Genomic DNA, 13,410 nt, shown 5'->3' with positions numbered 1-13,410 from the left:
CGTAATATTTCAAAAGTGAATGGACTTATAATAAAAATACAAAACGTAATTCGTCACGTGTCTAAAGCAGTCGATTGTGCGCAAATATTCTATAACATTGAGATTTATCGTCGGATCAACTAGTTTTTCGAGTGCCATACGGGAGCTAGGATTTTATATAGACTGTCCTTTCGGGTCAATCATTTTGAATCGTCATAGTGGATCCATCTCTACTTCCGAGGTTGGACGACCTAGGGGATACCGCTATTTAGTTTTTTTTATTTGTATTCAAAACAGTACCGTTTGGCTTTATGGGTGTTGGAAATTTAGTACGGAAAGGGTTAATTATTTAGCTTATTTTATGGCTAAAAGTTCATGTAAACATAGGTCCGCAAACGTTTTGTTGCCGATCTTCAGGGTGTTAAAATTTCAAGATTTTTGATATTTTGCTCAAATTTGAATTATAAGCTACGCTTAAGAGCTTAATTGATCATGTGAATTGGTAGTGAGAATCTACAGGGTGTTGTTTTTCCAAGGGCCGTGCTTGACTTTCGCAGTTTGTCCGCACTTGCAAAATTCCGCAATGTGTTTTGTTTATAAAATGCTATGTTTATGTTTCGTGTGTAAACTCCGTAAATTCTAATGAGTCATTAATCAAATTTTGAGTTGAAATTAACACTCGTATAAAATGAAACTAGAAAACACTGACACACAAAAATAAAACTCCATCTGGATCTTAAATTTAGATTCAAATGGACACATAATAATTGATTAATAAACAATAAATTACAAGAATTTATTCTAGCATACATTTTGTGAACTCCACTAATACAAAAACAAAACCTGTAAGAAAAAAAACAAAACGGACAAATCGAGAAAACTCAAGAAAAATAATTACTTACCAACACTTCACACAGAGCTGACCGTTTTTACAACTCAGATTTGTTTATCACATAACTTTGGTAATCAAATAATTTGTTTGATGAGGTTAAATAATTAATATGGCTACAATTTTAAATTAAACACTAATACTTAAAACTGGACGTCTTTGTCTTTTCAACTACGGAACCGCATGCGTAACAACTTCAGGTGCAAGACTATCAACTTTTTTATTTGGCGAAACGTCGATTTTATAATCGATCCGAAAACAGCATCGTTTATGAGCCACTTTTCCTACTTTTAAGGTGAAACCACCTCCATTAACAAGCTCCACATCGTTGTTCGCCGCCGTCGCTCGCTATTTCCACCACCATCGTCCGAACTCTCAAACACCTGCATTCGTTATCTTGCACGTGGCGTTGTTAGTAAACAAGGCCAATTAATTAGTCCGATAACGCCTTTTTACAAAACATCTGACCAGATAAAATGTTTACCTTACGTCGCGATTACGATTAAATGTTTCCTTACTTATGCGTCCAACATTTATGATACTCACTAGGTACAACAAATACCATTATGACAAATAATTTCAAGTTTACAATAACAAAAAAAAACATTAAAATGACATTTTAACAAATTTTCCAACTTTGCATCTATTCGAAAGACAATTTCCCCAGCTCCTACCAAATAAATTGGACCATTTTACATAAGTACAGGATATCCCGACTGCTATTTCCAATGCTTAAACCGAAATTACGTTAACAACACGTACATTTTTAACGCAGGGTCGCTATTATCTTCGGCACTGTTTCAACCTATAGAAGAAGCGACACCCCCTTGTAGTTTATACAACAATATGTAAAAATCATGAATTATTAGTAGGATCGGGTATTTCAGTCCCGGGTTTGTAACTGCCCGTTACAATAGATGCAGTAAACAGTTACTCGTTTCAGAAGTATGGGTCATTTTGTCAACAGCAAACGTAATTGAATTTTTCATCTCTACCTCTTTCTATGCCCTCTAAGGGGTTGTTATAGGCCGTAGAAGATTAAAAACGGTATTATGCACTTCACATGATAACCAATACGAGTATACGACCTACATAGCAGTTAAGTAACACGATTAAATTAAAATTTTGATCGATTATTGTTCGAATTTATTGATCTTTGAGATAGTCGGGTAGTATTACAACCAGAACATTTCTGACAGCTGACAATTTTGAATGATCAGTGGATCTCGAACGACAACTCTTAACAATCCTCAAAGCAAATATCCACACTGAAAATAATAGACAATGTAATTACTTTTAATTAGATTTAATTCATTACTACATAATTAAAATCGACACATCCAATAATTAACTATTTCATTCCACGTGCAATGTCTGTAAAAGAATGACGGAAGAAACATTTCACATACTCGGAAAATGCGAAATGTAAGTTGTTCCGGACAGCCAACTTGGAACATTTCTAAGCAAATTTCTAAGCCTTGCTAGGGGTTGCTAATTACTTAACAAGATAATTGCTTTACCCCCAAATACTTCACTCAACAACATTATAAAGTATGGATCACTTAGTCCCCCTTTCTAAAACACTAAATAAATATCCCAGGAATTTTTGAATTTGACGTATTATTAATAATAATAATAATAATTTATTAACGCTACAAGGCATTTTGCATACAAATTAAAATTATAGTGATACACAATAAAATACACAACATAAATCAATAAAACGAAGGACAAGATCGACGTGTAGGAGAGATAGCGAAAAACTTGTTTATTGGATCAACAGTGAATTCCCAGTACGTTTGAAGGCGGCTAGTGGCAGTCCGAAGAAATCGATTTTCAGATGTAAGCTGTTGATCAGGTCAACCATGCGGTTTAAAGGGCTGTTTTGGAAGTATAGCGTTCGGCATTGTCGTGCATGTAGAAGTCGAGCCGAACGAACAAATCGGTACGTTTAAATTAATAGTGGATAAAATATCCGGACAGTTTAGGTGACCATTTAGTAGTTTGAAACCAAAACATGCGGTAAGTAAATTTCTCCTCTGTTTAAGAGTCAGTATTCCCAAGTAAAGTCGGACATTTTCAGTGCGATCCAAAATGATTCCATGAAGAAGGAATTTGTACTTTATAAGGCGAAGAAAATTGTTCTGTATCTTTTCCAACCGATTGACGTGAGTTAAGTAGTATGGTGACCAGATCGTGCAGCAATAGTCCAGATGCGACCTAACCAGGGAGAAGTATAAAGTCCTCAGTGCGGTTATGTTGAAGAAATCCTTACATTGGCGACGAATGAGCCCAACCATTTTGCTAGCCTTCGAAATAACATGATCGTAGTGATGCTGGAAATTCAATTTTGTGTCAAGTACTACCCCCAGGTCCTTGATGATGCCCACATGTTGAAGTTCTTGCCACAAAGATGGTAGAGCGGAACAGAAGGCGATGATTTCTTCGAAAAACAAATTGAACAACATTTGGTTAAGTTCAGTTGCAAATCATTATCTAATACCCACATTTCAAGTTGTACCAAATCTTGTTGAAGGATCAGCACATCCAGGGTGTTCTCGATAGGTCTGTAGAGCTTAAGATCGTCAGCAAAAAGGGCATGATTTGAGGAGAATATCGAAGATATGTCGTTGACGTATGCCAGGAACAAAGGCGGGCCGAAATGTGTCCCTTGCGGAAATTATACAGGAAGTTTCAAATTCTCTAAAAATTTTTGCATTCGTGGTTTTATTTGCTACGAGACATCAACGTAGTTCGTGGCAACTGCAATCGCAGATGTAATCAATCCTGCAGTTTACTCCTCTTCGCCACACTTTCTGAAGCAAAATTATACGCTTATTGCTACAGGAGGTACATCAAATTATTAGCAATTAGGTTACATTCCACTCACATCTGGATGATGTAGCCTTTACCTCTACTTTTAATAATTGGAATGAAAAGAAAAAGAACGCATAAAGAGATATAAAAACTATTTACTTCTCTAAAGATTAACATAATTTAATGGGTTTGTTTATTTGAATAGATAATTATAGAAACTATGTACATTTTATAATACAGGAAATATGTTGCAATTTATCAACATTAATTTATCATGAAATTTTCCCGGGGGCAACAAGAGAAATTGTTAATTTTGGGAGAAGAACCTTTTTTAATCATATTGTAGGCTTGTTTATGACCGTCAACTTGGGACTCAAACCATCCAAAACTGTTAAATAAAAAGCAGCACATCATATATGTAGTGTTTACTTATTGTCAATTTATTGCTGTGGTTAGGTTCCTACCGGTTACCTACCAATTACCATTTTGCTTGCTTCTCCCCTTTTAACGTCTACCTATGTCGCCTTTTAATAAGGACGCAAATGCCTTCCTTACGGCTACCACTCATTAATTAAAAAAATAGCTTTTACTTTTAATGGAGGAGTCAAAAGGGGAGTAGGATTTTCTTGATTAAGAATATCCATGCCACGCTGTAATGTCAAGTTGTGAAGTTGGCATGACAAGTTTGAGCTCGAAATTGGTCAAGGTTTTATCATTTTGAGGTTTTTCAATGTACTGTAACGTAAGCTTAATTACGTAATTTATCTATTTACAATTAATTAATAATAAATAAATAACTGTCTTGAAATTGATTAATTTATAACAGCGCAAACTATTTATTGCTTCAGTATTAAAATTCGAACTGTCCTGAAATGCAATTCAAGTTGTTTATGTATATAGCAAACTCGGGTGTTCAGGAGTGCTCCCGAATGTTCTCGAACAAAACACGACATATTTCCCGTCACATCCACCTTCGTTCTACATGGCCGATGACTAATCTTTCAGGGCGCCTCGATGTCTATCGGGATTTTATGTAATATTTTTCAAATTTCAAACATGCATTGCTGACTTGATGTCAACTTGCTAAATAAACGCTCAAAAATTCTAACCATATTTACGGGGTTTTTTAAGGTTCTCAACGTATAATTTCCAATTTTTGAGTTCCCATGGCTATTTCAGAAATCCAATTTTAGAAATTCCTGCTATCTTCACGTCAAATTGATAAACGTGATTTGAAAAATTGAAATCAAACGCATTTTTATAAACTTTTTTTATCAATTCCAATTTTTGAATTTGAATACTTGCCTCATCACAGCAATTTTGAAAAACGCGTTGATAATTCCATGTCAATTGACAAATTAGGGTGGAATACAAATATTTTTGAGCTCCGTGATAAAGGTTTTATGTACACATTTGTTAAACGTTGTAAAAAATATACGGGACGCTCCCAAATAACGGGCGATCAAAAATGAGTTGCTGTCGAGTCGCCTTTGGAAGTTCAAGTTAAATACCATTTTCCATGTAAACAAAAATTTCAAAGGCGACTCGACAGCAACTCATTTTTGATCGCATAGTATAACTGTCAAAACTAATACAATTAAGAGATTATCTAAATAAAGCCAGGGCCTACTGGACCATTTAAAAAATGTTCCTTTCATTTATCTAACTACCGAAAATAGATTTCATTTTTCGATAACGGTCGCAAATACGGAAAAATTACAAGAAACCAAACAGTTTCCAAATAAATCAGAAAACCAAACTCTTATTTTAAAATCGATCAGTGGTGCACCGAAAAGTTCAAAAGTCGAAAATGGAATTTGACCTCTGAAAAACAACACTCTGTACAATTGTAAGTACATCCCACTACCATTGCCCAGTGATGTAAGCCCTTCATCGTAACTTATTTCAAATTTCACCGAAATACCTCGAAAATGCAGGAATCTTGAAATTTTAACACCCTGTAGATCAGTAATGACGGGTTTGAGGACCTATGTTTATAGCTATGAATTTTTAGTCACAAAATAAGTCAAAGAATCAGCCCCTTCCGTATTTACATCAAAGAACACTCTGGCATATAGTAATTATAAAAGAAAAAGCAAGTACTTATAGGTAAATAAATCGCATTTTTTAAACCAAAATTAGTTGAACACTACTAGAGGTAAAAGTAAAAGTAGACAAGGTCCGCACAAATTGCAAAAGTTATTGATATTAATAGGGATAGGTAATGGGTGAGGATGGTGGAATCACATCACATTCAGAGTATTCGCTATTTAATGCAAAAAGGATTAAGTCCTTAGGGAAATTTTCCGCAGAATTGTTCATAAATGAGTCTGGGTCTATTATACACCATGGTCTGGGTGTGACTTTTTCCACACTCACTTTTTGATGTTGCAATGTACACTGTAATATGCGATATATATAAATGTTTATTTATACAAAATTAATGTAATGTTTACAGGAACTGACGCTATTAACGATGGACTAAATTTGAAACGGTCCTTAAATAGATTGATTGATAACTTACTTCTGGTCACATTTATGACACGTAGATTTAACAATGAGCGCGAATTTCACTATTTATCACTTCGATATCGATTTTAAAACTAAGCCTAAACACAATTCAATTTAGTTATATTGGATTCCTTCTATTGTTTTGTGCATCTTGTTCTTAACACACGACCCAACGCATTTTTCCTCTGCGACCCTGATGCATTTTCCGTCAAGCAGGCGAAAATTGTTTACCGATCTTTTAAAAAGTGCTCAAAGTGCTCGAGGTTCTCGTACAATCACCGAAGTTCAGCACCGTCGGTTCCGGTCAGTACTTGGATTGGTGGTAATTTTTGCTCATATTTGTCTCTTGCTTTTCTTTTTTTTTTAATATCACAAGGCAACATATAATTAATTTTTTAGTATTTTAACTCGTTTTTTAACTTTGACATTTTTTTTCTGTTTTGTAATAAAACCTGACACAATGATTGTAGTTTGTACAAAGAAAGATAAGGGCTGTCGAATAACTTAATAAACGTTTTAGGTTGCTATTTGAAAAAGTTCGATGCCATTGCGACGCTCCAAAATTTTTTTTTCAAAAATCCGGCCCGTTATTTTTCGTTCCCATATGCCGAATATACATATCCAAAATTTGAACCGAATCCGTCGAGCCGTTACCTCGGAAAATTGACAACGTACGCACGTACCGGGTGACCCAATAAGCCCTCGACCATATCTCAGGAACCGTTCGTCGTATGACTTAGTGGTAAAAAAAATTATTGGGTAAATCGGTTTTGAAGAATCGCTGGAAAATATTTTCAAGTTCTAAAATTGACCACCACGAAACAAAAACTCAGTTATTTCAAAAACAAAGATGGTTTTCAATTGTTTTTGCAATAACCTGCTTCGAGACCTGCTTTAACTTCTTAACAGTTTGACCGATTTTAACAAATTTGGTATGGTTGAAAAAAGCATTCCTTGGGTAATGAGAATCAACCAAAATATAGTTAATTCAGTTGAATCCTTCTCCGTTAGGGGGCTAGTTTTGACACTATGACCCAAAATCCTAAAAAAATCAAATAGAACGATATGACTTTTTCTTTATGAAAAAGTAGCTAAATCACATCCAGTGAAAACCGTTTTTCAAAATCTCGTCCCTAACTTCAAATATTGGGAAAATGAGATTAATTAATTAATTAATAAAAATGCTTAAATTGTATCATATTTGATGTATTTCCGGTATCTGTCGAGATTGTTTGGAAAAGGACCCTACACTTTTAGGTAGGCCTTGGAAGATTAAACAAATGAAACACATACATACTGACGGAAAGAAGTTTTCTTTTTTGAAAGATGCTTAAAATGATGTAATACGTCGAAATTTGATGAAATTTTGAGAAGCCCAAAAAATGGTGATCGCAATAGCAACCTAGCTCATGCTAGGAAGTTAAAAATATAAACTGAGTGAGAGAAATAGCAAAATTGTTTACTTGTGTGCTTATCACACACGGAAACTTAAGCAAGCGGTGTGAAGTGCGCCGTGCCTACAGCGCCGTATTCAGAATATTGTTCTCTTTTCTTAAACATGTGCTCGTCACGCTATAGTCCAGGGCACCAGCAAATTACCACTAAATTCACATTGAAATTTAACCACTTAGATCAAAATGTTTGATCTAATCTTACTCAAAAAATTATTTACCGCAAAAAAATACACAAATTACACGAATACAAGACGATGACTTGGACATTAAAAGAAAGGAATGGCACTCGTTATTCGATAGTGTTTATTTATTGCAATTCGCAATAGTGAAATACTTCGAAAAAATTTATTGTTGGTCTATTTATAGATTTCCAATTGTAAATAATTAAAGTTCCTTGTTTCGTTATCGACGAACACCTGCAAACAGGCAATTACTAACATTGGAGGTGTTTATAACTATTAAGTTTCTAAAAGGGGTAAATTTGATATTTACCTTCTGTAGGAAACGCCAAACTTCGCTGCCCGCGGGGAAAAAAATGAAGCATTTGCCAAATTCTTGACAGAACAGCTTCCGAGCTCAAAGCAAACAGAATTCAATGTAATCTGCATGTTATATCTTAAAACGAATTTTTTCTATTTCGGTGTCACAATGATGATTTTGTACAACTGTTTTAGGCCGAAAACAGTTGTACAAAGACAGTGATTATAGTCGTTTTTTTTGGTAACTCATTTCTTAAGTTGGCAGTTACTAGTTAGTACAAGTAGGTACTTCGTTGGGTACTTCCATGTTTGAACTTCAAAATGTCAAGTCTTACTACGCTGCCAACCTAAAACTTAACGGCATAAAAAGTGTTCCCAACATAAAACATGTTAGTTCTAATGTTCTCTATAGTTTCTGATAATGATTTTTTTAATTAAATTAAAGCACCGAAATAGAAAAAATAGTATGAAAAACGCGTGTTACAATGCTTTATTGTAATACTCCTATCTTGCGGACACTCGTGGCTACGCTTCGCGTCGCCACTCGTGCCACAAGATAGCCATATTACAATAGGTCGCATTGTAACACTTGTCTTTCAATATACTATTGTATTGTATTGGTATATAGATAATTGAAAATTGGTTTGTTTTGGATTCTATTGTTTTTTGCATCTTACAGGACTCAAACGCATTTTCTCAATGCGATCTTGACGCACCTACAGTCAAGTATGCGAAAGGTGTTTAACGATCTTTTAAAAGTGCCTAAAGCCCAAAATTGCGAAATCGCGTCGCATGTGCTCTTTTATTAAGAAAAGATTCCACAATTGTGTCCCATAGAACAGTAATTTTCCCGCCAATGCCCATACAACGTTGAAAACACCGGTTCTCGTCCGTTCAATTAAGCAACGTCGGACGGGGTCAGTACTTGGACCGGTGACCGCTTGGGAACAAGGCAACATACAGGGTGATTCCTATAGTACCTGCCACCGTTTGGGAGCGTGTAGGTGGTGCGTAGGGGAGTATTTTGATATAGGACACTTGGGGTCGGAAATCTAAAATAAGGGTGCCAGAGCCAAATTTACCTTCTGGAATTTCGCGCCTGTGGGTAGGCAACCCAACCGGCCGGCGGTGCACACGGAGCGATCTCAGGCGGCGATGTGTGGCTGACACTTGATCAGAATTTTGTTTAAACCCACGAAATCCCGTCTGCAACCACGCGTATCAAGTGAATAAACACTATGGCAATAGTATAATAATAGTTGGCTAGATGTAGGAAGTGCATTGAGAACAACGGTGGCCACGTTGAACACTTGTAAACGTTATTGCTCTTGACTGTCGTTTTCCCTCCTTCCCTCCCATGTCGCTTCCTCGCGCTAACTCGCTCTGCATCGCTCCGCGCGAAACGTCGGTCGGTTGGGTTGCCTACATACAGGCGTGAAATTCCAGAAGATAAATTTGGTTCTGGCGCCCTTATTTTAGATTTCCGACCCCAAGTGTCCTATATCAAAATACTCCCCTAGGCACCCCCTATACGCTCCCAAACGGTGGCAGGTACTATAGGAATCACCCTGTATAATTAATAATCGAAATTCCTAATCAGAATTTAATTTTGCCGAAAAAATACTCTGGTCGCAAGAATTTGATTCATCCGGGATTTAATTTTTATTTCGTTAACGTATCAGCGCGAAATCTCTCCGAAAAAAAACGAATGTCGATTGTCACCTCGACTATAAAACTACCCTGCAGTACTTTACAGGTGGTTGACTTAACTTCACTTACGGCTCAACGCGAATTCCCTTCTCACACAGTAAAACAGATCCGAGAAAAGATCTTTCGGTAACTTACAGGTGTTTCGCTTAACTTCGCCCACGACTCAACGCGATTTCCCTCAGGACACTTATTTTACTTTTTGATTTATAACCATCCCTCGACGCAAACCTTTTCCACCAATCAACTAACATAAATGACACACTAAGAAACAATGAAAGGGGTAAGGGGGTGAGTAGAGATCGCGTAGTTTTGGGAATTTAAAAAAGTGTTTATGTTGTACCGGTACCTAGAGTCTTGCTTCATTCAAATTGATCGTTATAAAATTAAAGGTATTATTGCAGTTTATTGCTATTTTTGTTTTACTTGTTATTTAAAAAAAGTCCGCATAACGTGACGATCGTATAGGTATAAGCATTAGAAAAGTAGGTAGGTACCTAAGTGACATTGGGTTTTTACGAGGGTTTTTAATTTTTTGTGGGGTTTGATAAACATTGAATTTGTTGTGGAAGTGACGAATAATGGGGTGAGAGTCTCATTTATTTTTTTTGTTAGCATTGCGGTAGGAATTTGTGTGATCAGCTAACTTAAAATTTAACAATATACACCCCAAAGGTATAAAAAATCCTCGCAAAAATCACTGATCCCAATAAATTATGAGATTGGACCGTACTCATGACTTTGGGAAACTCCCCAAAAATTGCATGGTAGCACGCCCATAGGTATTCTTCAAGGACACGACCTTGGAGCATTACTACAGCATCAAAAGTGAAAATTTGTGTCACTAACTAACCATTCGCGATACATTCCACGCCCACATATAGGGATCAAATCACCTAGCGTTAGCATTAGGTTGTTTGTTTTTTGCTAGCTTTTCACTTTTGCTGTCGTTATCATTCAATAAATCGATTACTTATAATAAGTATGGAGTCGCAGAGGTTTTGTCTCACTCTCATTATTATGCCGAAAAATATTGACGGCAAGTTATCGGTAAATTTTCCTGAAACATAATAGTTTTTTAGGACCTAAATATGCACCTCGATATGCACAAATTGCCGAATACCAGAAACTGACTGACAAAACAAAGGAAATTGAAAATATTCGATAACGATTGATAGCGATTACGGTGAAACTGGATTAACTTCGAAAAAAATTATTGTTAAGACTATTTATAGATTTCCAATTGTAAACAGTTCCCTGTTTTGTTATCGAGGAACACCTGCAACCAATTACTAATTCGATGTCACCATAAAGAACAGGGGGAAGAGACCCGGAGAGCATATATACATCATTTTTGAAAAATAAAAAACCGGGGGGGGGGAGCTCAATCACACTTTTGTATAAACATTTAAACATTCTGGCAAGCTTTAATGGAAACAAGCTCAGGCAGTTGATATTAAATATTTTATACGAAGTGCGAGGTGTCCCAAGGTAGGTATAATACGATATGAAGGTTAATGTGAAATTAAAGCTCGTTGTATCATCGAAGAGCTTTATTTAATAGAAACAAAACAAGTAGGTTGGTCTTCAATTCAATGTCACTTTTAAATTTAGGAATATGAAAACGAAGATATGAAAAATGTTGATTCAACTTGTGTACGATTGCGAAATCGTCCCACTTGTACACTTTCCTTTCTTGGCAGAGTTTTAAACAATTTTGTCAGATAAACGCAGGTGAATACAAGGGGAGGTGAATTAGACTCAATAACTACAACATTAACCGAGTAAAAAATTGTATATCGGAAGCATAAGGTAGGATATAATTCAAATTATTCTTCAAGGACGATGGGCCCCGTGTCGCCATATACTGGAAATTCGCTATTTTTTCAATGAAATTAAGCGATCACGTGCACGAATACGATATCAAACAAAGGGTGCATCTTTAGACTTCACCCTGACAGCTTACTTTGTTTTAAATAGTCTACAATTAGTATAAAAACAAAAAATTTACCTGCGATCTAGTGCTCCATGACAAAACGCAATCACATGACGTCACGGTGATTAAAAATTTCACACCGACTGATGGTCTATTGTTAAAGTGATCACATAAAAATAACCCTCCGAATTATTTTTTACCTCGGCAATCAGTCACTAATTACATTTCTGTCAGTCTAAACTACGTGCACTAATTTACGGTAAAGCACTGCAAATTGCAAGATGTCCGTGCTCTGTTTAGTTAGATTGTCAGCTGTTCCCCGCCCCCCTCTACACATTGTTGACATTGAATTTTATTGGTGGATTTTTTTATTTTGCTATAGAATCCAAAACAAACTTCTGATTTGTTTTGAAATTGTCACAACTCATTCTTTCTGTAAAAACTCCCAATTATCCTAAACTTTTATTATCAGCTTCAGTGATACCGAATACAAAAATTACATATAATAATTATTATATAACTTATACTAATACAATGAGCTTTTGCAGGACATTTGTCAAGTTGCCATTGTATGATGGCAGTGAAATTACAGCAAAATCGTTCAGACTAAACTAATTCCGATTATTAAAGGTTCTCTCTTCCATTCCATCGCTTTCAGTGACCAAGGCGCGTTCTAAAATTACCCTTCCTTCCTTGTACCTTTGGTTATCCTCGGTTGCAAACTCGTACATCCAGCCCAGTTTCGAGTCACACGATTTACAAGACACGTCTCTCACCTGCAAGTCGATTACATTAAAGGTTGGAGAAACGTAAACAATACCATGTGTCGTCCGGTTAGCATAACTCTATCCTGAACCTCGCTGTACGTTAAATTAACGACCTTATTGAATAAGAATGCTCGTCCAGTTGCACCTGTAAACCTTGTGCTAATTAACTCGGATCTGTTTGTCAGGTTTGTGTCGCATCGGGCACAGGAAAAGAGACGAGTCCCTCCCATATGTTCCAGGAATATTCGCCCCATAATGATGAAAGAAAAGGTCTCTACAAGCGGGATACTTCCAATTGGTACACACAGTCTGTCACTGCAAAATTGGGTATATAGATGCAAAATGTTATTTTAATTTTTAGAATTGGTCAGCTGATTAACGTCAAATTATCAAAACACAAATCATTGTATTGCCAACTGTAAAAGTGTGGAAATTAAAAGTTCCCATGGGGTTGTTTATTTTTGTGCAGTATGAATTATTTTGTTGATCACTTTAATAATGCCGTGGAAAATTTTAAACACAATAATGCTGTGGGTTATTGGGAGGAGAATATTTATAAATCTTTAACATATGAAACCATATCGGATTTGGCGTTGGCTATCGGGGATAACCTCTGTAATACTATAAAAGAATGGGATACCTGCATTGGCTTATATATGGAAAATAATCATTATGTACCGTCTCTTTTGGTAAGGTAAGGATTCGTAGCACCGTAGCAGTATGGTCAAACCATCATAACTAATAAAATGGGCCTTGTCTAACTATGTGTCTTTTAAGTTTACGCTCGATTCAATTACCATAGGTAATCAAATAGTTACCCTAAGATTAAGTTGCCAGTCCTAGAATGTACCATAAAAACTTAATGTTTAAC

General features: G+C 36.0%; 2 protein-coding genes across 3 annotated transcripts in view; both read right to left on the bottom strand.

Annotated features, from left to right (window-relative positions):
* The window catches only part of LOC116168486, a 30,486-nt gene extending 18,390 nt beyond the window's left edge, over window positions 1-12,096 (bottom strand). Inside the window, exon 1 of one of the 2 annotated variants that reach the window (XM_031484361.1) lies at window positions 11,848-12,096. The gene's annotated coding sequence lies outside the window, so the exon portion shown is untranslated. Of the gene's footprint in view, window positions 1-881; window positions 903-11,847 lie in introns of those variants that run through there. The other variant, XM_031484362.1, reaches the window with a different exon arrangement.
* Window positions 12,097-12,221: 125 nt separating this feature from the next.
* LOC116168487 (protein yippee-like 5) lies at window positions 12,222-12,966 on the bottom strand. Its single transcript, XM_031484363.1, has 2 exons — window positions 12,593-12,966; window positions 12,222-12,548 (listed from the first exon to the last, which is right to left on the bottom strand). Exons 1-2 carry the CDS (start codon window positions 12,791-12,793, stop codon window positions 12,384-12,386), a joined length of 366 nt encoding a protein of 121 aa, XP_031340223.1. The 5' UTR covers window positions 12,794-12,966; the 3' UTR covers window positions 12,222-12,383.
* Between the last annotated feature and the right edge of the window lie 444 nt (window positions 12,967-13,410).

This window comes from Photinus pyralis, unplaced genomic scaffold, assembly GCF_008802855.1.
Source record: "Photinus pyralis isolate 1611_PpyrPB1 unplaced genomic scaffold, Ppyr1.3 Ppyr1.4_LG4, whole genome shotgun sequence".
Classification (NCBI taxonomy): Eukaryota; Metazoa; Arthropoda; class Insecta; order Coleoptera; family Lampyridae; genus Photinus; species Photinus pyralis.
This window is presented reverse-complemented; position numbering and strand designations above follow the sequence as displayed.